The sequence below is a fragment of the Nyctereutes procyonoides genome, unplaced genomic scaffold (assembly GCF_905146905.1).
Source record: "Nyctereutes procyonoides isolate TBG_1078 unplaced genomic scaffold, NYPRO_anot_genome, whole genome shotgun sequence".
NCBI classification, from domain to species: Eukaryota; Metazoa; Chordata; class Mammalia; order Carnivora; family Canidae; genus Nyctereutes; species Nyctereutes procyonoides.
The window spans coordinates 56,225,099-56,250,936 of record NW_026575125.1 but is presented as its reverse complement, the minus strand read 5'-3'; the positions used below and the strand labels follow the sequence as shown (position 1 = coordinate 56,250,936).

Genomic DNA, 25,838 nt, shown 5'->3' with positions numbered 1-25,838 from the left:
TAGTACCCTTCCTAGCTGTGGTGGGGGAGTTATACCTTCTGGCTGAAAGAGGTATCGGGATTCTTTATCAACATATCAAAGCTTACTTCCTCCTTCTTCCCATTTCAAACAAAACCAAACTAAACTAAAACCCTTTCATTTGCTATGTTGTTTGTGGAGAATTTTAGCATTAGTTATCTAATTTGACTTCCTCAACGTCCCTATTCTATAGATAAGAACCCATGGAAAGCCCATTGAATTTGTGCTCAAGAAATGAAGGCTACTTCCAGTCTAGTGTTCTTTCTAACGTTGCTGTTTTCTTGAAATATCCCCCCCTTTTTTTGTTATTGGTTAAATTTTGAACCAGTTAAACCACAAAGATGTCTGGCTTTCAATCTTCTAGGCCACTCCTCTTCTACTCCCTCCGCCCTCAGGTTCCCTCCCCCTCACTTCTTAAAGCACTGCAATTTGCTGCTGCCGCCATATTTCTTCCCTTCCCGGGATGGAAGCTCGCTAACAGTGGGTGTCTTCGCCCGTGTGGTTCTTTCTGGAACGTTTTCCAGCTCCAACCACCCCTTATGGCGTATTTCTTTAAGAAAACTCACCCAAATTCCATAAAATATCTTAACAATTCTAAACTTTCTTCGAGTGTTTTCTTGACACCTCCTCCCTATTTTTCAGGTATTTGGGATGTTTTTAGGCAATTTTCCATTTTAAAAGAATTTTTCATTGGAATGATTTTTGGTTGATGCCTCTGTTTTTTCGTGGTTTGCTTTTCTTTTTCCTTCTTTTTTCTATATTTTGCCCATCGGGGCTGCGGATACCGGGTTTTATTATTATTATTATTATTCTTGCCCAACGGGGCTGTGGATACCTGCCTTTTAATTCTTTTTTTGTTTGTTTTTAAATTTGCCCATCGGGGCCACGGATACCTGCTTTTATTTTTTTCCCCTTAGCCCATCGGGGCCTCGGATACCTGCTATGCCCCCCCCCCCCAACTCCCTGGCCCATCGGGGCAATGGATACCTGCTTAAAAAAATTACTTTTGGCCCATCGGGGCTTCGGATACCTGCTTTTATTTTTTTTTTTCCTTTGCCCATCGGGGCCTCGGATACCTGCTTTAATTTTTTTTTCCTTGCCCATCGGGGCTGTGGATACCTGTTTAGATTTTTTTTTTCTCATTGCCCATCGGGGCCTTTTATGGATGGAAGTGTTGTTTTTTGTGGTTCGTTGAGCTATCTGGAATGTCTGCAAATTTATGCTGCTAATCGTTTGGTGTTGTGTGAGTGGACCTACGGCTTTGGCTGGGAGATGACTTTGCAGTTAGGCTAAGGGGTTAGGTAGGCTGGGGAGGAAAGATGGCGGCCACTTTAGCTGGTCGGCTGAGAGCTAGTTGTTTGTGCCAACTATAAATTAGGGAACTAATATGGATAACGGGACAGGCAGAGGCAGTTATATGTGTTGCATTAGCTAAATGTTTTGAATGAGCTGATTTGGGGGCTTGTTAGAAGCTTTGCGTGAACCATGGTATCATGAGGTAGAAAAACAGTATGGTCTTGTGTCATGTTGCAAGAGGCTGGTCGAAAATAATAGGGAGAAGACTTAGGCACAGGGTTCAAAATGGCGGTTTTGGGTTTGCGGCATTGCTCAGCATGGCTCTCTGCTTTGTTAGGGTGTCCAAAATGGCGGACCCAATTTTGCCGCAGTGTTCATGTGGCGGGAAGGCCACATCATGGTGGTGTCTTTGTTCTGGTGCACAGCATGGCGGTGCAAATATTCTGTTACATAGTAAAAGATGGCGGCTGGAGTACTTGCCGCAGTGTAAAACATGGCGGGCTTTTGTCTTGCCGTGTGCATTTCCTGACAGGTTTTGCCGCAGGGACAATATGGCAGACCTTGTCATTTGGATATCATGGCAGTTTGTCACGTGGACGTCATGGCGGGGATTTTTGCCGGGTACATTCTTGGCGGGCTTTGCACCAGGTGGGCCTGCCGCATTGTTAAAGATGGCGGGCATTGTCGTGTTTGCCGCGAAAAGTGAGAGAAAGGTGGGATGGACAATGTTGGATTGCCGCATGACCCACCCAATCAGAAAGGGTGGTAGAATTGGGCATAGCCAATTACTGGAGGATGGAATTAGACTGTGTGAGTTAGCATAGCACCACACAGCCGTCTTTATTCAGCCAGTCAGGAGGAAGCAGAGGAGCCATGTTTGTACGTCTTCTCCCAGTGGGTGGTACCCAAGGTCTTTCCAAGGACACTTGTCTTTACCACTTCCCTCCCCTCTCACTTGCTCCCTCCCCTCTAATTTGCTCCCTCCCCTCTAATTTGCTCCCTCCCCTCCAGCTTCTCGCAGTGTTGGATATTTGGCTATGGGCTGAACCTTAACCCCCATTTCTCTGCATTGGTGCCATGGCCTAAGGCTAGTCTGCCCCCCACCCCCGCCCTTGCTCTTCTGCAATATGGCTAGGGGCAGTGCTCCATGCCTGCCAGGTGTGAACCTGGTGGTGAGTCCTGGCAAGAACCAAAATGGATCACGATGATCCTTGGCCAACAGGTGGCAGAAGAGGAATCTCTACCTTCCTCAAGAGGAACACCTACCCCGTGGCTAATGCTGGGGTCGGATTTTGATTATATTTATTTCTTGGGTGTCAGTCTTACATGGTTTGATTATGTAGTATGCTAGTATTGGTTTTAAGCTTTAAGTGACTATTCTGGGAATGTATTTAGGAGCTTATTTGTAGAATTCAATTACATTTAATGAGTTTTCATTTTTGGTTTCCTTAAAATTACTTAAAGTTTTCAATTTCTTCTTTATAAATTGCTTAAACATTTTTTGGGCTTTAGATATTCAAAGTCAAACTGGCATTTAAAAACTTTTTACTATTTTTTAACTTTCAAATTGACCTAATAAACTACTTCCTTTTGGATTTTTGAAGTCTTAGGACACAGAAATAATTAAAATTTTAACTTGATCAAATGTAATAAGGAATATTTGAAGGCCCACTCCAGTCCAGGCCTTGCTTTGTTCCCATCTTGAAGGCTGCACTAATTAATAACTTCTCTATCAGGAAACTTGACTTGCTGTGGTCTTGTTCCTCTAGTCAAAGATTACTGATTGTCAACTGCCCACAATTTCAATTTTCCGTGGTGCCTGGCCTCCACAGTTCCCGGATCCTCCCCAGCCCTGCTCCCAGCAACCCCCGCCCCGACCTCTAGCACCAGCGCTTCCCATTACTGATTGTCAACTGCCCACAATTTCAATTTTCCGTGGTGCCTGGCCTCCACAGTCCCCAGATCCTCCCCAGCCCTGCTCCCAGCAATGCCCCCACATCTAGCACCACCCCTTCCCCTGCCTTGTGTCCAGCCCTGCCCCAGCCCAGCCTTACTGCTAGTTGCCCAGTACTAGCCCCATCTGCCCAGTCCTAGCCCCAGCCCCGGCCCGGCCCAGCCCCGGCCCCAGCCCCAGCCCCGGCCCCCGCCCCGGCCCCGGCCCCGGCCCACCCAGCCCCAGCCCCAGCCCCAGCCCTCACCCCTAACCCTAAAGTTATTCCAATTGGCATTGATTTGGTGCTAAAAATAATTTATCCATTGCTCATCCATAAGACTGAATACCCTCTTTCCCTCTAGCATTGCTGATTTTATGAGTTGACTACCTGAGTCCTCATTTTTAATGTACACAATTACATTTGTCCACTATCCCATGTTAGAACAAACAATCCATGTACCTTTGTGTTAATGTTAGAAAGTGTTAGTTGAGAGTTTTATATCAGACACCCATTGTTCATAATTTTGGTTATTCATCATCTCTCCCCTGCCTTTGAGGAAGGAGAAACCATTCCTCTGTCATTGCTGCAGTAACCCCAGCCCCAGTTCTCTGGGCAGTGTTCATATATTGTGCTGATCACCTGAAGACTACACTGAGTGAAATTTTAATTGTCCATAATCCCACCTATTGGCTAAGATCACAGTCCTAAACCCTTTTGCTGAATTCAGGAGTGGCTGCAGAAAACATGAGTCTTTAAACAGTTAACATGCTCATCCCAGTTGCATCAGCCTTGTTTAGTAAACAAAGGCACCCTACCATGTTTGTCCTGCTTCTGGGATTAAAGTACCAGTTTTAAATTGTACATTGTCTTGTCCAGTGATCAGTGACCCTCAGTCTCCTTGGCACTGCTACTAGGAAGTGCTAACTACCTGGGACCATGTTCCTTGATTTATTAATGAGTGTAACCCCAATTGTCCATACCCCTGTTCATTACACAAGTCCTTTGCAACTTCTTTGCATTATGGCAGAGGTGCTCATCCTCAAAGTCCTTTACTTTGGGATATTAATGAGTACAATCATTATTGTTCATGGTCCTGCCTAAAAGACCCACTCATGCTCTTTTCATTACTCCTAGGTAGTACAGACTACTTATCACTTTGCATTAATATGTAAAATCCTCATTTCCCATGGTTCCACCAGTTAATCTGGGATATAACCTTATCTTTATGCCATAGCTTATGAGTTCTGATTACCCAAGGTCACTTCTCTTAAACAGTTGATGTCCATAATTGCATATGTCCATGGTGCTGTGCAATAAAAAATGGAATCCCACCTCATTCTAACCTCTCTGGGATATTGTTAGGGAGTGCAGATTATTCAGAAACTCAGTTCTTGGACAGTTAATTTACACAGTTGCAGTTGTGCAGAGTCCTGTCCATTTGAAAGGGCCACTGTATCCCATTTGCATACTATAATGTGGGCTGATCACTCAAGTATCCTCTTGAATTGATAATTTTCAAATTGCATTGGCACACGGTCTGTGAACTAGCCACACCCACTCCCTTTGTAATTTAGCAGGGGACCTTTACTACTCAGGAGCTATACACTTAGGACAGTATATGTATACACTATTAATTGATTAGACTGTGTTTTTTGTATCAGGAACCCTGCACCATCTTTACATCTTAAAAGGTGTTAATTACCTAAGGCTCTTACCTTAAAATTGTTCATGTGCAAAATTGTGATCTCCAATGTCTCCTATTGTTAACCTAGAATTCCATTCCCACCTAACTCCTTTTGGATTACTGCAGAGGCTACTTGGGCCTTTTAAGGTGCTTAAGGCAGTTATGGTCAGTTCTGTTAGTCTATGTTCCCATCCCCTCTTACTTTGCATTACTGCACTGAATACTTGTAAATGTTAATGTTCTTAATTGCAGCTATTATTCTTTCTGTTAGTCTAGGATCCTATCTCCTCCTCCTCATTTTGCATTAGCAGAAAGGGTACATGGGACCGTTAAAGTGCTTAAATGCAGCTCTGTCCCTTAAGTTAGTGTGGGATTTCATTCTCTTCAACTCCCTATGCATTACAGGAGAGTAGTTGGGATCTTTAAGGTCCTCAAAGGCAGCTATGGTGCCTTATGTTAGTCTGGGAACCCATCCCCTCCTACTTCCTTTGCATTTCTACAGAGGATACTTGGGACTGTAGTGTGCATAATTGCTGTCAGAGTCCTTTCAGTTTGTCCAGGATCCCAATCCCCTCCCTCTTACTGAGTTTGAATTACAGAGTACAAGGGACTGTTAATGTGCTTAAATGGCAGCGAAGGTCTCCTCTGTTAACCTAGGATCCCTTCCCTATCTAAATCTCTTTGCATTATTCTCGAGGGTACCTGGGACTGTTGATGTGCATAATTGCAGTTTAGGTCCCTTCTGTTAGATCCTGTCCCCACCTACTCTGTTTGCATTATCATGAAGGGTACAATGGGACTATTAATGAGCTTAATTGCAGCTATAGTTCCTTCTGTTAATCTAGTTTCCCAGGCACTCCTACTTCCTTTGCGTTACAGCAGAGGGTACTTGAGACCTTTAAGGTGCTTAAATGCAGCTGTGGCCTCTTCTGTTAATGTTCCTATGCCCTCTTAACTTTGCATTACTGCAGAGGCTACTTAGGACTGTTAACGTGCCCACTTGCCACTATAGTCCCTTCTGTTTGTCTGCGATCCCATCCCCTCCTACAGCATTTGCATTATCACAGAAGGCAAGAGAGACTGTTACTGTACTTAAAGGCCGCTATGGTTTCTTCTCTTGACCTGGGTTCCAATTCCTATCTAAAACTTCCTTTGAATTACTGCAAAGGATACTTGGGACTGTTAATGTCCTCTAAGGCAGCTATGGTTCCTTACATCACTGTATGGTTCCATTCTTTATAACTCCCTGTGCATTACTTGAGACCTCTAAGGTGTTTGATTACAGCTATGGTCCCTTCTATTAGTCTAGATTCTCCTATCCTCCAACTCCCTTTGTATTCCCTAGGATTGTTTTTGGGACTGTTAAAAGTGCTTAGTTGCAACTGTGGTCTCTTTTGTTAGTCTGGGATCCCCTGCCTTCCAACTCCTGCACACAGCAGAGGCTACTTGGAACTATTAATACGTTTGATTTTAGCTGTGGTCCCTTCCCTAGGGACCCCCTTCCCTTCTATTCACTTTGCATTAGAATGACAGTGTACGTGGAACTGTTAATGTGCTTAAATGTAGCTCTGTTTCTTATGTTAATATAGGATTCCATCCTCTATAGCTCCCTCTGCATTATAGCAGAGGGTACTTGCCACCTTTAAGGTGCTTAAATGTAGCTGTGGTGCCATCTTAGTCTAGGATCCCATTCTCCTTCTACTCCCTTTATATTACATGGCAGGGCATTTGGGACTGTTTATTTGCTTAACTGTAGTTACAGTCCCTTCTGTTAGTCTAGGATCCTATGCCCTACGACTTACTTTGTTTTAGAACAGATGGTATTTGGGACTGTTGATGAGCTTACTTGCAGCCCTTGTCCCTTCTGTTAACCTAGTTTCCCCATGCACTCTTAATTCCTTTCATTTCAGCAGAGGGTACTTGAGACCTTTAAGGTGCTTAAGTGCAGATATGGCCCCTTCTGTTTCTGTTCCCATCTCCTACTTCCTTTGCATTTCTGCAGAGGCTGCTTGGGACTGTTAATGTGCCTACATGCTACTACAGTCCTTTCTGTTTGTCTAGATTCTTATCCTCTCCTGCATGGTTTGCATTACCAAAGAGAGTACAAGGGACTAGTAAGGTGCTTAAATGCAGCTGTTGTTTTTTCTGTTAACTTAGGTTCCCATCCCGACCTAATTTTCTTTGCATTTTGCAGAGGGTACTTGAATCTGTCAATGAACTTATCATAGCAGTGGTCCCTTCCGTTAGACTAGGAACCCATCCCCACATACTCCCTTTACATTATCATGGAGGGTACATGGGACTGTTAATGTACTTAAATGCATCCACAGACCCTTATGTTAATGTAGAATTCCATCCTTCCCAATGCCTTATGCATTACAGTAGTTTTAACCTTCAAGGTGCTAAATGCACCTCTGGTCCCTTCTGTTAGTATATGTTCCCATCATCTCCTACTTTGCATTAACTTAGAGGATACTTGGGACTGTTAGTGTGCCTAAAATTTGCCACAATCCCTTCTGTTAGTCTAGGATCCCATTCCGTTCCACACTGTGCATTACCACAGAGGGTACAAGGGATTGTTAATGTGCTTAAACGCAGCTAAGATCTCTTCTGTTAACCTAGGACCTGGTCCCCACCTCACTCTGTTTGCATTATTGCAGAGGGTACTTGGGACTCTTAATGTGCTCTAATGCAACTATGGTCCCTTTTGTTAGACTAGGATCCCGTCCCTACCTACTCCCTTTGCATTATCATGGAGCGGACACGGGACTGTTAATGTGCTTAAATGAAGCCATGGTCCCTTAAGTTAGTGTAGGATTCTATCCTCTCCAACTGCCTATGCATTGCAGCAGAGGGTACTTGGGATTTTAAAGGTGCTTAAATGCAGCTATAGCCCTTCTGTTAGGTGATTTTCCCATCCCCTCCTACTTCCTTTGCATCATTGCAAAGGTACTTGGGACTGTAAATGTGCCTAATTCCCACTGCAGTCCCTTCTGTTTGTTTATAATCCCATCCTCTTCTAAACCATTTGCATTGTTACAGAAGGTACAAGGGACAATTAAGTGTTTAAATGTAACTACTATCTCTTTTGTTAATTTAGGATCTTGTTCTCTTACTGAGTTCTCATGACCACAGTAGGTACAAGGGACTGCTAATTGTGCCTTATTGCTGCTATAGTCCCTTCTATTTGTCTAGGATCTTCTAACCTCCTACAGGGGTTGCAATACCACAAAAAGTACAAAGGACTATTAATGTGCCTTAAAGGCAGCTGAGGTCTCTCCTGTTAACCTAGGATTCCATCTCCACCTAATCCATTTGCATAATTGTAGAGGGTACTTGGGACTGTTACTGTGCTTAAATGCAGTTATGATCCCCTGTGTTAGTGTAGAATTCCATTCTAACACGCTATGCATTACAGCAGAGGGTACTTGGGACCTTTAAGGTGCTTAAATACAGCTATGGTGCCTTCTGATAGTCTAGGATCCCATCCCCACCTAACTTCCTTTGCCTTACAGCAGAGGGTACTTGAGATCTTTAAGATGCTTAAAAGCAGCTGTGTCTCCTTCTGTTTATGTTCCCATCCTCTCCTGCTTTGCATTACTGCAGAGGATACTTGGGACTGTTAATGTGCCTAATTGCTGCTATAATCCCTTCTGTTTGTCTAGGATCCCATCCCCTCCTACAGGGTTTGCATTACCACCGAGGGTGCAAGGGATTATTAGTATGCTTAAATGTAGTTATGGTCCCTTCTGTTCGACTAGGATTCCATCCCCACCTATTCCCTTTACATGATCATGGTCGGCACATGGGACTGTTAATGTGCTTAAATGCAGCTACAGCCCATATGTTAGTGTAGGGATTTTATACTCCCAACTCCCTATGCATTACAGCAGAGGGTAATTGGGACCTTTAATGTGCTAAAATTCTGCTATGGCGCTTTCTGTTAGTCTAGGATCCCATCCCCACCTAACTTACTTTGCATTACATATAGGGTACTTGAGACCTTTAAAGTGCTTAAATGCACCTCTGGCCCCTTCTGTTGAAGTTCCCATCCTCTCCTACTTTGCATTACTGCAGAGGATACTTGGGACTGTTAGTGTGCCTAATTGTTGCTACAATCTCTTCTGTTAGTCTAGGATCCCATTCCATTCCACACTGTTTGCATTACCACAGACGGTACAGGGATTGTTAATGTGCTTAATATCTTTTCTGTTAATCTAGGACCCGGTCCCCACCTAACTGCATTGTTGCAGAGGGTACTTGGGACTTTAAAGGCGCTCAAATTCAGCTATGGCCCCTTCTGTTAATGTTCCCATCCTCTCTTACTTTGCATTGCTGCAGAGGATGCTAGGGATTGTTAGTGTGCCTAATTGCTGCTATAAGTCCCTTCTGTTTGTCTAGGATCCCATCCCCTCTTACTTGCTTTGCATTACTGCAGAGGGTACAGGGGACTGTAAATATGTTTAAATTCAGCTCCCGTACCTTATGTTCCTGTAGGATTCCATCCTTTTCAACTCCCTGTGCATTACAGCAGGGGGTAGTTGGGATCTTTAAGGTCCTTAAAAGGCAGCTATGGTACCTTCTGTTAGTCTAGGATCCAATTCCCTCCTGCTTCTTTTGCATTTCTGCAGAGGGTACTTGGGACTTAATTATAGCTACAATCCCTCCTGTTAATCTGGGATCCCATCCCCTTCTATTCACTTTGCATTAGCACAGCAGTGTGCATTAGCACAGCAGTGTACCTGGGACTGTTAATGTGCTTAAATGCAGCTCTGTCCCTTATGTTTGTAGGATTCCATCCTCTTCAACTCCCTATGCATTACAGCAGGGGGTACTTGGCACCTAAAAGTCCTTAAATGTAGCTGTGGTGCCTTTTGTGGTCTAGGATGCCAATCCCCTTTTACTCCCTTTACATTCTATGACAGGACATTTGGGACTGTGAATGTGCTTAATTGTGGTTACAATCCTTTCTGTTAATCTAGTTTCCCACGCCCTCTTACTTCCTTTGCATCACAACAGAGGGTACTTCAGACCTCTAAGGTGTTTGATTACAGCTATGGTCCCTTCTGTTAGTCTAGGATCTCCTATCCTCTAACTCCCTTTATATTCCCTAGGATTGTCTTTGGGACTGTTAAAAGGGCTTAGTTGCAACTGTGGTCCCTTTTCTTAGTCGAGGGTCCCATCCCTTCCTACTCACTTTGCATTACCTAGGAGTGGATTTGGGACTACTAAATTGTGCTCATTTACAACTGTGGTCCCTTTTGTTAGTCTGCGGTCCTGTGTCTTCCAACTCCTACACACAGCACAGGCTACTTAGGACTGTTAATGTGTTTAATTTTGGAACCTGTGGTTCTGTTAGAGGATCCTAGTATTCTCCAACTCCCTTTGTATTACAGCAGAGGGCGTTGGGACCGTTAATAGACTTAACTGTAGCTATGGTACCTTCTGTTAGCCTAGTATCCCAGGCCCTCCAACTGCCTTTGTGTTAGCTGGGAGTGTATTTGAGACTGTTGTATCACTTAATTGCAGCTGTTGTGTCTTCTATTAGTATAGTTTCCCATGCCCTCCTATTCAATTTACATTACAACAGAGGGTCCTTGGGACTGTTAAAATGCTTAATTGCTGCTCTTGTACCTTCTGTAATTCCTAGGATCCCATCTCTTCCTACTTTCTTTACATTACCCGGGAGGATTTTTGGGAGTGTTAGAGGGGGCTGCACCACTAAATTGAACAACTTGTTAGTATAGTTTCCCATGCCCTCCTGTTCTCTTTGGATTACAACAGATGGTACTTGGTGTTAGAATATTTAATTGCAGGTATGGTCCCATCTGTTAGTCTAGGACCTCATTCTCTTCTCCCTTTACATTACTGGGAGATTTGGGAATGTTAACATGTTTAATTACAGTTGTTGTCCCTTCTGTCAGTCCAGTTTCCAGTCCCTTCCAACTCCCTTTGCATTATCAAGAACAGATTTGGGACTGTAATGTGCTCATTTGCAGCTGTGCTCCCCTCTGTTAGTCTAGCATCCCATGCCCTCTAACTCCTTTTCCATTACAGCAGAGGATCTTTGGGACTTTTAATGGGCTTAATTGCAATCCTAATCCCTTTTATTAACCTAGGATCCCACATCCTCCAGCTCACCTTGCATTACCTAAGGATGTATTAGGGACTGTTTAAATGCTCAGTTGGAGCTGTGGTCCCTTTTGTGTGTCTATAATTTCCCATGCCCTCTTACTCTTCTGCATTATAGCAGTGGGTACTTGGGGATGTTAAAGTACTTAATTGCTGGTGTAGTAACTTTCATTGGTTTAGGATCCCATCCCCTTCTACTCCCTTTACATTACCTGGGAGGATTTTTGAGACTGTTTAAGTGCTCATTTGCAGCTATGGTGCCCTCTGTTAGTCTAGGATCCAATGCCCTCTAACTCCCTTTGTATTACAGCAGATGGTACTTGGTATTGTTAATGTGCTTAAGTACAGGTGTGATCCATATTGCTAGTCATGACCACCTCCTCCCTTTATATTAGCTGGGAGCAGATTTGGTACCGAAATATGCTTAATCACAGCTGTGTTCCTTTCTGTTAGTTTAGGATTCCTATACCTCCAACTCTCTTTGTATTATAGCAGAGAGTACTTGGACCTGTCAAATGCTCTGCTGCAGCTATGGTACTTTCTGTCCTGTAGGATATCATGCCCACCAGCTCCCTTTACATTATCTGGGGGTATATTTGGGACAGATAAACTGCTTAATTTTAGCCATGGTTCCCTTGTTAGTATAGTTTTCCATGTACCTCTGTCTTTGCATTATAGCACAGAGTACTTGGAATTGTTAAAGTGCTTATTTACAGCTGTGGTCCCTTTTGTAATTTAGGATCCCAGGACTTCCCACCCCCTCTACATTACCTGGGAAAGTATTTGGGACTGTTAAGGTGTTAATTGCAGCTGTGGTCCAGGATCCCATCCCCTCTACTTTTTGGGACTGTTAAAGGTCCCATTTGCAGGTGTGGTCCTTTCCGCTGGTCTGGGATTCCATGCTCTTCAAATTCATTTGGATTATTACCCAGAGTACTTGGGACTATGAATGTGCTTAAATGCAGGTTTGGTCCCCTTCTCTTAGTCTAGGATCTCATGCCTTCTAACTCCTTTTACATTACTTGGGAAAGTACTTGGGACAGTTTTTGTGTTGAGTTACAACAGTGGTTCCTTTTTAAGTCTATGATCTCATTCCATCTCCCCCAACTCCCTTTGCATTACCACAGAAGATACTTGGGACTATTAAAGGTGTATCCCACTCACACCCTGTTAGTATTATGGTAAGGGATGCTGAACACCAAGCCCCCCCCCTTTTGTGCATTGTTAAAGTGCATAATTGCATTTGTTCCTTTTTCTCTGCACTAGATAAGATTTCACTAATTTCCCTTATATTCAGCAGTGGATGCACTTTATTTAAGACCTTTGTACTAGGATAAAGTGAACCATGGTAATTGACCACACTGTGTCTTTCATTTAAGTTCCTTGTACTCTCTTTGTATTAATTACCTCACTTTTTTCTGGAACTATTTGTGTGCAAAATCCTTCTCTTCAAATTAATTTCCCACTCTTTTTATATTACATCAGAGAATGCTGGTATCTCAAAGTTCTTGTCTTGGGATTCTTGATGTGCATATGCCCTCTTGATAAGCTAATATCCTTACTTCTTAGTACTATACCAGAGGGTACTGACCACCTGAAGTCTTTCTGTTGGACAGTTAATGTGCCCAATTGCACTAGAATCCCAGCCCCTTCACACCTTCTCCGTGTCAGGGGTGTTGACCAACTATGACTGCTTTTCCTACACAGTTTATTTTTTTTCCCTACACAGTTTAAATGTGCATAATTATGGTAATCCATGCTCCCTTATGTTAGAATAGGATCTCATCTCCTTGCCCCATTTACATTATTGCAGGGGCTTTCGACTAGCCAAGATTCACTCTCTTGAACTGTTAATGTGCATACTTACATTTGCTCTTACCTGTGCACCAGGTAAGGATCCTCCCCATACTATTGATATTCTAGCAGGAGGTGCCTACTACTCAAGATTTTATATACTAAAACAGTTAATGTGCACAACCTTCCTTGTCTTGTACATATTCAGTTGTCCATAACTGTGCCTTTTAGTTCAGGACTTTGCACTTATTGAAGCAGAGGTGACTGATCACTTTAGAGCCTTTCTCTTGGGACTCTGGATGTGTGTAGTTTCAGTTGTCCACTGTCCTTTGAGTTAACTTGGGTCCCTGACTCTTCACAGCCTCTAAGCTTTACTGCATGGGATACTGTCAATTTAAGGCCCCTTTCTCAAACAGTTAATGTGCATGGTAACAGTTACATTAGGATTCTTCCCCTTTACACTGCCTTTGAAGTACTACAGAGAATTCTGACCCATAACGTCCCCATTTCTTGGCCTGTTGAGGTGCATGATTGTATTTGTCTGGATTTCTGTGTACTAGAGAAGAACACCTCTCCATACTCCCTTTATTTAATATTATGCAGGGAGTGGCCCCTCTACAAGGCTGTTACACACTTGAACAGTCAAGGAACACAACTGTAACTGACCACAGCTATGCACCATGGACATTAATGTGCCTAATTGCACATGGCTCCTTCCATCGAATAAGGTACTACTGTCTCAGACCCCTTTTATAATAAAGCAAGGATACTGGTCACTAAGTCCTTTTTTCATGGCTTGTGATTATGCCTGATTGTATTTGTACATGGTCTTGTACACTAAATAAGGACACCCTTCTCCCCACTCCCTTTACCTTTTAGCAGGGAGTGCCCGTTACTTTGAGTTCCTTATATTTGTACAAGGTACATGGTTTTTTTTTTTTAAATTTTCATTTATTTATGATAGTTACACACACACACACACACACACACACACACACACACACAGAGGCAGAGGCACAGGCAGAGGGAGAAGCAGGCTCCATGCACCGGGAGCCCGATGTGGGATTCGATCCTGGGTCTCCAGGATCGCGCCCTGGGCCAAAGGCAGGCGCCAAACCGCTGCGCCACCCAGGGATCCCAAGGTACATGGTTTTAATTAACCATACCATATCCCTTGAGCATTAATGTACATAATTGGAGTTTAGTTCATCCTACCCTGTTGTATGTATTTGCAATATACCATGGTTGCTGGCCCCTCACTTTTCCTATTAATGTGCATAATTGTATTTGTCTGGGTTTTTATGCACTAGATGGGGAGACATCCCCCCACCCCTACTTCTAAGCCTTCCAGTAGGTGGTGCCCACTGCTAAGACATTTACATTTGGATAGTTAATGTGCAGAGTTTGTAGTTTTCCACAACCTTATCACTTCCAGAACTCATACCTCTTTGCACTGCTGCAGGGAATACTATTTTCTCCCAAAGTTCCTTCTAGCAAACTGCTAAAATTCATAATTGAAATTATCTGTTGTCCTACAGCCTCACCTACCCTTTGCAGTACAGCAGAGTGTGTTGATCAACTAAGGTCCTCTTTTGACATTAATATGTGCCATTGGATTTTTTCCTGTTTTGTGCACTCAATAAGGACCCTACCTACTTCTTAGCGTGTTCAGCAGGTAGTGTCCACTACTTAAGACTCTTTCACTTGAAAAGTTCATGTGTAAATGTAGTTTGCTAAGAACGCCTTATGCTAGAACCCCTGTACCGTCTGAGTTGGAGTAAGGAGATGCTATTTACCTAATGCCCTTTCTTTTGGACTTTAATGTGTATAATTGCAATTGTCTATCTTTTCTAATGGACTAGGATTGCATCCACTCAAACAACTTTTGCACCAGGGGTATGTTAACCATAAATGAGCTCTTCTCAAGATTATTTATATACATACTTGTATTTGTTTGTGGATCTGTGCAGTGTGAAAGGATGTTCTATGCCCCTACCACTGCCTTTGGATTGTTGCTGAGGAGTGCTGTCATGACCTCAGCTCTTGGACAGTTGATATGCACCACTAGCAATGATGGGACCTATGTACCCCCTTTGTATATTTTAAGGGTACTAGGGCCCCTCTCTTTTGGGCTGTCAGTGGGCAATTATCTATGTTCCCTTCTGTTAGATTTAGAATAATGTTCCCTTATACCCCCTTTGCATTACTTCAGGGGTTGCTGACCACACAAAACTTCCCCTGGGATTGTTAATGGGCACAATGGCATTAGCAATGGGTTTTTCCTTCCTGGCCTTATTAGGCAAACACTCCCATCTGCATGGCATGATAGAGTATAAACATTGTAATATGCCGAGAACTTGTCTGTCAAATAGCAACTCATATTCCCTCTCCTTTTGTATTGCCCTATGTATAAAATTCCAAATAAGTCATGGTCTTCCCTTTATCTTCCCTTTTCCCCACGCTCACGCTTGGACACTTCTTATGGACTATTCTCACAGTTTCAAGTGTTCATGTATTCAGCCATGAAATAAGATTGTCCCCCCCCCCCAACCCCCTGCCCCTTTTGCATTATTGCTGGGGAATGTTTACTGGGTAGGGCCCTTCTCTTGGACTTAAAACATTAACAATCCCTGCTGTCATTGCCTTACCCACTTTATATTGCTGTAATGCCTCAGTTGTACCTTCCTTGGTCCCAGCCATCAGACATGGACCCCTCCATTTCTTTGCATTACTTCTGAGTAGTGCTGACTACCCAAAGTCCTTCTGTGTTATTAACACAGTGCTGATTATCACATTTTTCATCTCATCAGCCCAAGATTTTCCTACCACTTTGATGTTATGTGCAGCATTGACTACCGAAAGCAGACCTGAATTAGGTGGATGGGCCTTCACTCCTTTTTCTGCATTTGTTAATGATCCCGATTCCAGTTGTCACATTCTGGGACAGGAACTGTCCCTGCCCACCTCTGTTACTACTTTACTGAGCAAAATGCTCAAGGCAAGTCAGGCCTAGAAAGGTGGATTGCCACTCTTTATTTTGGATTTTCAATATAAGTATCAGTTGAAAATTGTCTACCCAGGAAGAAAGGTTAGCACCATCTGTGCATTCTTCCTTCCAGAGCAGATTGCCTGGCCAAGAATCTCTCTTCTCCTCTTGTATATTGCTATTTTACAGTGCCTGTTGCCAGGTACAATAAAATGCTGTTTGCAAGATGGAATTGTAAACCTGGTCATTTAATTTTCGAAGTCCAAAAACCCATTTATACCGTGTACCTGATGACTAGTGTCTCATTTTACTGAGGGTGGTGGGTCTGTGGATACACACTGTGAATATTCCCAAGAGTTCTAGAGTAGAACTCTTAAGACATATATCTTTAGGCTCTACCACCACTTAAAAATCATTATTTGGGCTTTACCACCATTCGCTTTTAGAAAAACTACCTAAACTTTCTAATCCTTAAATTTCTTCATCTGGAGCATCAACCTCCCCCCCCTCACTTATTTCAAGAAGATTGCTGTAAAAGAATGAAATGAGAGAACATATGCTGAGGCACTTTTGAAAACCATAGTTCACCTTGATTAATGTATTACATAAATAAAATGTATCTTGTTTAATTCTGCTAATTTAAAGTAGCCGTAGCACTACACTGAAGCGAGTACTTAGAAATGATGGGACCAATTTCCCTGTTATGTATTAAAGGAAAAATAAGCCAAGATCTAATCATTCTTCTGGACATAAATTTCAACAGTGAGATAGCTTCCTGGTAAAATGAATAATATCCTAGCCTCTAGTGTGCAGGGTGTGGCAGAGAAGTGTCTAATATGGAACTGCTGAAGCAAATAACTAGTTATCACAACAGCAGTTCTTTGTAATCACTGAAAAAGAATACTATTCCTCTGACAAGGATGTCAAAAGATCCGCCCAGCTCAGCGTTGCAGTATGCACTACTAGCTCCTTGGACAGCTGTGAGAAGAGTCTCTGGCTGTTTAGAATACTGTAAGTACTACTTTGTAGCTATTAAGTAATCTTTCTCCTGTTCTATTTTCTTTCTCTTAAATGCTAGTGTAGAAAAGTCAGAGGGTCCTCCTGTAAGTTTCCTTCCTTGTTCCTACCTCATCTGCAATTATATATATTTATATGTATATAAAATATATCACCATATGAGTTAGCAGATATTGTATACCCTGCCCTATGCTAGGTCACACTGAAGTGAGGGGTAGAAACGATGTGGTCCTATATAACCTCATTCTTGCGCTGGTGTATTGCTGAGGAGCTAATATAAGCACACTTGAAATACCTTTAGGAAATGGTAATCAAGTGCTGCAGTGTGTGAATTGTAAGTTATAAAGTTTTAAAAAGGGAGCTCACTAAGGTTTGAAGTTAGTTGGATAAACTTAAAGAGTGAGGTGGGTGTACTTTATTGCAGCCATATATGTAGTCCATTTGGTTTATTTTAATGTAATTTGGTTTTTACCTCTTTTGGAAGTATGAAAAGTGAAGAGATAAAGCCTCGCTGTTGTATTTGGCTATATGACAAGGCTGGGAAATTGTTCATTGTTAAATCTCATTACAAGCTTGAATTTTTCAAGGTTCAGGGGTCGGGGGTATAATTTTGATATGTTGGCTTTTTGTATCTTTTTATTCTATCTCTGCTACAAAACAGTAGTAATGCCTTTTTAGTTTGAGATATTTCTGGAACCTGTTTCGCAAGAAGGCAATAGAGAAGTGTAAGTTTTATAAGAAAGCCATGACATTGCCCACTTATGGAGTTAATTATACCCTTTCCTCTTCACCTTTGTCAATGGATACCTTGATAAGCTAAAAAGTTTAGCCTCCCTGATGTAAAATACAGAGTCCAGCTGAAAAAAATATTAACATGAAACTTGAGACACTTTTTGGTGTACATCCATGCATCCTGGCAAGAATAAGAACCATATTAAGTGGGGCATGTCTTACTGCTCATTTTAATTCATATCCATATTTCCTCATGGCTCCTTTTCCACCAGTATCTAAAGACATCTCCTGGTCTTACTGATTGGGGGCAGTATACAAATGGCCATGAGCCTTGGAAATGTGGTCTATGCCATTGTTTCTCAAACTGAAGTAATTTGTCAGGATAAAATGCCTCTTAAAGGAACATTTTTTGAGATACTAGAGAATATATGTTTTGAGGAACACTGACTTAAAGTTATTTGAAATGTAAACATGTTTTCCAGTTTTAAGGTATCTTTATTAAAGATATACAATATTTTATATAATTTATATAGGATTTAGGAATCCATGAGGATATATCCACAAACCCCAGGGTTCTTATCACCCCAAATTGAGAAACACTGGTTTATGCCTATGAGATCTTTTATTGTTACTAATCAAATTATTCTGTATTAATATACAACTATATTTATTGGAATTTATTTTAAAGGGATGAATTCTGAGCTGGTTCTGTACCCCCATTCAAGAGGAAGGATGGATCAATTTTAAGTGGATTGAAGCCTGCACTAGACAGCATCATCCAAAGGTGAATCTTGGAGTTGTATTTCAATTCATTGCTTGAGATAAAGTCTAGCATTTGTAAAATGGAATGCTCTGGAAATGTGGACATCTTCAAAATTGAAATAATCCTTGTGTTAACAAACTTTATTGGGTCACACACTGGAATAAATAACAAAACCAAAGACATGATTCCTGTTAAGGAGGATGCCAAAATGAACAGATCATTATGGTATTGGGCAATTTGATGTATACTATAAAAATGTTGGGAAATTCTATGGGGCACAGAGGAAGAAGAGTGGAGGAAACACAGTTACTGAATAAAGTGATGGCTAGGGGAGCACCTTGGTCAGTTTGCTGATAAAGTACATAAGCTGAGGGCTTACAAACACTAAGCCAGTAGTATTTCTTGCTTTTTGCAAATGCATTTTAATGAAGCACATATTTTCTTAAATAGCGATCACTTTTTAAGATTTATTTATTTATTCCAGAGAGAGCAAGAACATGGGGGTGGGGGCAGAAGGCAAAAAAAGAGATAAACGCAAGCATATTCCACTCTGAGCACAGAGCCTGACCTGGTTTTTTTTTTTAAATAAATTTATTTATTTTTTTTATAAATTTATTTTTTATTGGTGTTCAATTTGCCAACATACAGAATAACACCCAGTGCTCATCCCGTCAAGTGCTCCCCTCACTGCCCGTCACCCATTCACCCCCTCCCCCCACGCTCCTCCCCTTCCACCACCCCTAGTTCGTTTCCCAGAGTTAGGAGTCTTTATGTTCTGTCTCCCTTTCTGATATTTCCTACCCATTTCTTCTCCCTTCCCTTCTATTCCCTTTCACTATTATTTATATTCCCCAAATGAATGAGATCATATAATGTTTGGCCTTCTCCGACTGACTTATTTCACTCAGCATAATACCCTCCAGTTCCATCCACGTTGAAGCAAATGGTGGGTATTTGTCATTTCTAATGGCTGAGTAATATTCCATTGTATACATAAACCACATCTTCTTTATCCATTCACCTTTCGATGGACACCGAGGCTCCTTCCACAGTTTGGCTATTGTGGACATTGCTGCTAGAAACATTGGGGTGCAGGTGTCCCGGCGTTTCATTACATCTGAATCTTTGGGTAAATCCCAAGCAGTGCAATTGCTGGGTCATAGGGCAGGTCTATTTTTAACTCTTTGAGGAACCTCCACATAGTTTTCCAGAGTGGCTGCACCAGTTCACATTTCCACCAACAGTGTAAGAGGGTTCCCCTTTCTCCACATCCTCTCCAACATTTGTGGTTTCCTTTCTTGTTAATTTTCCCCATTCTCACTGGTGTGAGGTGGTATCTCATTGTGGTTTTGATTTGTATTTCCCTGATGGCAAGTGATGCAGAGCATTTTCTCATGTGCGTGTTGGCCATGTCTATGTCTTCCTCTGTGAGATTTCTGTTAATGTCTTTTGCCCATTTCATGATTGGATTGTTTGTTTCTTTGGTGTTGAGTTTAATAAGTTCTTTATAGATTTTGGAAACTAGTCCTTTATCTGATAGGTCTTTTTTTTAATTTTTTATTTATTTATGATAGTCACACAGAATGAGAGAGAGAGGCAGAGACATAGGCAGAGGGAGAAGCAGGCTCCATGCACTGGGAGCCTGACGTGGGATTCGATCCTGGGTCTCCAGGATCGCGCCCTGGGCCAAAGGCAGGCGCTAAACCGCTGCGCCACCCAGGGATCCCCTGATAGGTCTTTTGTAAATATCTTCTCCCATTCTGTAGGTTGTCTTTTAGTTTTGTTGACTGTATCCTTTGCTGTGCAAAAGCTTCTTATCTTGATGAAGTCCCAGTAGTTCATTTTTGCTTTTGTTTCTTTTGCCTTCGTGGATGTATCTTGCAAGAAGTTACTGTGGCCAAGTTCAAAAAGGGTGTTGCCTGTGTTCTCCTCTAGGATTTTGATGGAATCTTGTCTCACATTTAGGTCTTTCATCCATTTTGAGTTTATCTTTGTGTATGGTGCAAGAGAGTGGTCTAGTTTCATTCTTCTGCATGTGGATGTCCAATTTTCCCAGCACCATTTATTGAAGAGACTGTCTTTCTTCCAGTGGATAGTCTTTCCTCCTTTATCGAATATTAGTTGACCATAGAGTTGAGGGTCCACTTCTGGGTTCTCTATTCTGTTCCATTGATCTATGTGTCTGTTTTTGTGCCAGTACCGCACTGTCTTGATGACCACAGCTTTGTAGTACAACGTGAAATCTGGCATTGTGATGCCCCCAGATATGGTTTTGTTTTTTAAAATTCCCCTGGCTATTTGGGGTCTTTTCTGATTCCACACAAATCTTAAAATAATTTGTTCTAACTCTCTGAAGAAAGTCCGTGGTATTTTGATAGGGATTGCATTAAACGTGTAAATTGCCCTGGGTAACATTGACATTTTCACAATATTAATTCTGCCAATCCATGAGCATGGAATATTTTTCCATCTCTTTGTGTCTTCCTCCATTTCTTTCAGAAGTGTTCTATAGTTTTTAGGGTAATCTATATCCTTTACCTCTTTGGTTAGGTTTATTCCTAGGTATCTTATGCTTTTGGGTGCAATTGTAAATGGGATTGACTCCTTAATCTCTTTTTCTTCAGTCTCATTGTTAGTGTATAGAAATGCCATTGATTTCTGGGCATTGCTTTTGTATCCTGCCACGCTGCCAAATTGCTGGATGAGTTCTAGCAATCTTGGGGTGGAGCCTTTTGGGTTTTCTATGTAGAGTATCATGTCATCAGCGAAGAGGGAGAGTTTGACTTCTTCTTTGTCAATTTGAATGCCTTTAATGTCTTTTTGTTCTGACCTGGGTTTGATCCCACCAACATGAAATCACGACCTGCAATGAAACGAAGAGTTGGATGTTTAACTGACTGTGCCACCCAGGTGCCCCTAGAGTGAGTCACTATTTTTTTTTTTCATGGATTTGGGGTCAGAAGGAATGAGATACTGGCAAACTTCCAAGTAAGTTCTGAACTGAGAATAAGAACACCTAGTATTTGATTCTGACTTCATCCTTGTTCAAATCACCATACACTGAAACTTCAGTGTCTAGGGATGGCTAATGAATTAAGACAGAGACTTTGATTATCTCAATCCCTGAAAATGACATTTTGTCATTTGGAAAATTGAAGGCATTTAAGGTTTTTTTTTTTTTTTGGCATTTCTCTTAAGTGGTTATTATGTTTTCATTTCTGACTTTCTTCATTATAGAACCTTAATATACAGGATTGGAGGAAGTTTTCTGACCCTGGTTTTGTGCATTTTTTCCCATATCCCCCTTTAGTTTTTCTATGTATCTTTTTGTAACTTATCTACATATTTCTCTAGCCACCTCCCTAAATTGTAGAAGATAATAAGACCTAGGACTGCTATGGCTGAACATTCATAATTTCTTTTCAGGATATCTGGGCCCTGGTTAGCAAGTGTATACCTGTACGGGAGTTTTTGACTTAAGTAAAGAATTTTATTTTATTTTTTTAAAAAGATTTTATTTATTAATTCATGAGAGACCTACAGAGAGAGAGGCAGAGACATAGGCAGAGGGAGAAGCAGGCTCCATGCAGGCAGCCTGACATGGGACTGGATCCCGGGTCTCCAGGATCACACGCAGGGCTGAAGGCAGCGCTAAACCGCTGAGCCACCTGGGCTGCCCTAAGTAAAGAATTTTAAAAGTTGATCTGCTAAAATATTCTTATTTGTGAAAGTGTCCTGGGAGAATTTTTTTGCCAGCGTAAAGAGAAGAAAACTTATACCTCAACTGAGTGTGCTGTTCCCCAATTCTTATATGTTTAGATTGCAAAGACTATTGATGTGTATGGTTAAACAGAGCTAATGCCTTCTGCCCCAAGTCTTACAGATTGGCTTAGATGAAAACTTGATTTTCTCAATACCGTAGTTTTGAGACATACTCTAGACAAATAGCACTTAACACTGGTGTCCCTAGAAATCGAACTCAAGTTGGATCTCAAGTATATGTTTGAGACTTACTGATCCACTGAATTTAACAAGTTAAACAAAAGGTCAATGTTTCTAGAAAAGATCTTGACATGAAAGACCCAACTGAGGAACAGTTATACATAGCACCATGACAGAGCTGGGATCAGGGCAGCCTGGCATCAATTAAGATGCTACTGTGGAACTGCAATCTCTAGGGGCTAGCTCTCACTCAGATGTATGTGATGTTTATGGCATAAAGATATTGTAGACAGTTCTCACGTAGATGTCATCCGGAGGAGGCTTCTTCTTGCTGCCAGGTTCAAGGAATTTCTTAATTGTAGCGATATTACTTATTTTCACTGTAAACTCCTGGAGGTGAGGAAATGCAGACAGGATATTGGGGATTTTCTCTTCTAGAGCCAAAATGGTTTGGAGTAGAATAATGTCCGCAAGGCTCAGCTGGTTACCAACGAGAAACCTTTGCCCATGATCCCTTAAAACCTTTTCAAACACAGGAAAGTATCTAATTATAGCCTTCTGGGCCATGTTAACCACTTCCTTTTGTTGATCATCTGGTTTTAGAAAAGGATGCATGATAATCAGTTCCAGCAGATCTAGCGTCCCCTCCACGTACATGTCAATCAGGGTTCTCTCCTTGAGGTCCCTGCCAAAGAGGTGGTGTTTATCCGCTATGTAGTGGAGGATGCTTCGGGTCTGCACCAACTTCATTCCATCAATTTCAACCATGGGCACTTGTTGGAACAGCAGGTGGTTACCATCCTGCAACTTCTGCAACTTCTGCAACTGTTCTTTAGCTTCTAAGAATTCTTCATCAAACTCGACTCCAGCGGCAGCTAAAACCCATCTTACGGATTCCATCCGGCCTCTTCCATTAGGATAGTGGAGCTTGGGCTTCGCTGCCATGATGGCTTTTCAGGCTTTCTGGCGTCGGCTCGCAGCACCCGGAGCCCTACGAAGCGCTCGGCGAGCGGTCTGCAGCGGGGCGACTTTCCTTATTCTTAATGGCATTGACCATTTTGAGGACTAATGGTCAAATATTCTGTAGAATGTCCCTATATTGGAATTTGTCTGATGTTCTTCTCATGATTAGACTGGGCTTCAGTTTTTGGGAACAAGACCATAGCAGTACACTGCCATTCTTCTTTTCTCAAGTACATACTATCAATATGACATATCACTGTTGATGTTGACTATTATCATTTGGCTAAGGTACTGTTTGCCAAGTTTCTCCACTAAACATATAAAATTATTTTTTCCTTTCCCATACTGTATTTGAAGGGAAGCCACTATGTACTTAAAGAATGGGAAGCTGGAAGGACAAACAGTGTATGTTCTCACTCATTTGGGGAATATGAATAATAGTGAAGGGGAATATAAGGGAAGGGAGAAGAAATGTGTGGGAGATATCAGAAAGGGACACAGAACATAAAGACTCCTAACTCTGGGAAACGAACTAGGGGTGGTGGAAGGGGAGGAGGGCGGGGGGTGGGGGTGAATGGGTGACGGGCACGGAGGGGGACACTTGACGGGATGAGCACTGGGTGTTATTCTGTATGTTGGTAAATTGAACACCAATAAAAATTAATTTATAAAAAAAAAAAAAAAAAGAATGGGAAGTTGTATTCCACCTCTTTGATGGTTAGGGTCTACATAAGTTATTTGGAATTCTTCTGCACAGGAAATGTGCCTTTTCTTCCTTAATTTATGTACTTATTTGATAATTCATTTATAGCAATATGGACTCATGAATATTTATTTTATATTTTAGATAATAATTCATTATTACTTATTTTTGTTCAGAGTGTTCTAGCTTTGGCCTTTGGGAGTTCTTTCAGTTGACTGATTGAACATAACCCCATCCTTATTGAGCATTTTCTTACTTTCTGACATTACCAAGATGGTCTAGGCTCATTTGTTTGTCTCTTATCCCAGTTCTAGGATCTACTGTTTCTTCAAGGAGTCCTGATTCTTTTTATTGGAGAACAGTATTAGAAATCAAGATGTGAGTGTTATGTGTGCTCATTGCTCCTGGGTGTCATGGCTTCAAAACCTTCTGAGTTGATGAGACTGAGGAAATATACACATGCATATTAACCCATATGCATGTATTTATTAATATTTATATATGTAATCTTCATTTTAAGATAACCATGGGTTTATACAGTTGTTTCCAACTCTAACCCATTACCCCATGAATTGTTATAGTTTCCTCTCTTTGCTTATCTGTTACTTTCCACTCCCAGCAGCCTGGCTTTGTTGGGAGATTTTTTTATGTTCATGTAGGGTAGATGAGAACATTGACAGTTGCCTCTATGGGTTGATTTAGGGAGATTTTAGCTATAGGTTGATTAAAAGCTCCTGAAACTAAAAATGACTGTTTTATGCTAACTGGTTGTCCTAGTTTTGAAACATACAATAGGTTCCAGAAACAAACCTTTCTTAAAAACTAGGATCTATCCCAATATCCACATTTTGCCCCTCATTTTCAGATTAAATTGCTTTGATACACTTAGGTAATCCGTTCCTTGGTTATGCATTTATTTTCTCAGTTTTTTTCTGATAGTTACAGTACCTTGAGAACACTGAGGTGGGAGGGAGGAGAAAGATGTGTTCTTATGTGAGGTAGGGAAAAATCCATTTAGTGAGCTCCAGCTACTTTTCCAAAGTACCAATATAAGATTCAAGGAGTAGATTTATTTCTTGGCAACATGTAATTCAAATGCAATTTTCAACAGTTTAATTTTATTTGATTTTATTCAAGCTAATGGGTATGCTGATTTTAAAGTGTTCTGATTAATGTCACAGGTATTGCATATAGAGTAGTAGCAAAATAATATAAATCTGTATTGGGCATAATTTTAATATTTATGTCAAATATTTGAGACGCTGTTTCTGAAATCTGTATAACAAGTTTGACAGTAGGGAGCTGCTGCCTCACATTTTTCCTTTCTTCCTTCCAAAATTAATTATGAATATCTTCAGAAAAGTTGAAAGATTTGTTTAGTGAACACCAACATGTTCACCCCTTAGATCCTACAATTACTATTTTGCTGTAATTTGATTAAACTTTTAAATAAAAGATTTTATTTATTCATGAGAGATACACACAGAGAGAGAGTCAGAGACAGAAGCAGGTTCCACACAGGAAGCCTGATGTGGGACATGATTCCTGGACTTCGGGATCATGCCCTGAGCCAAAGGCAGACACTCAACCACTGAGCCACCCAGGCATCCCATCTCTCTTGTGCTTTTTTAACGCCCTTAACCAAATTGCCTTTTTAAGCTGCTGTAAGCTCTTGTGTACTACATACCAATGCTATATTTTTTCATATGGCACAAAACCCATTTATATATTGTTTTCCTCTGTTCTTTTCTTTAAGCTCCAGGCAACAAAAGTAGTACTGCTGGCCACCAATCTGGCACTGAAATTCTTCTTTTTTTAGTGTAGTCATCTAGATGATCTAGACTGTTTTTATGATGAAATATAAATATGGTAAA

General features: G+C 41.5%; 1 protein-coding gene and 1 long non-coding RNA gene across 3 annotated transcripts in view; one reads left to right on the top strand and one right to left on the bottom strand.

Annotated features, from left to right (window-relative positions):
- Positions 1–486: 486 nt before the first annotated feature.
- LOC129517786 (uncharacterized) overlaps positions 487–25,838 on the top strand; it is a 38,341-nt gene continuing 12,989 nt past the window's right edge. For both annotated transcript variants that reach the window (XR_008666111.1, XR_008666110.1), the window contains exons 1-2: positions 487–16,855; positions 18,282–18,377. This is a non-coding gene — a long non-coding RNA (uncharacterized LOC129517786). The remainder of the gene's footprint in view (positions 16,856–18,281; positions 18,378–25,838) is intronic.
- LOC129517785 (glutathione S-transferase A4-like) lies at positions 22,431–23,319 on the bottom strand. The gene has a single exon (XM_055337881.1). It carries the CDS (start codon positions 23,241–23,243, stop codon positions 22,566–22,568), a length of 678 nt encoding a protein of 225 aa, XP_055193856.1. The 5' UTR covers positions 23,244–23,319; the 3' UTR covers positions 22,431–22,565.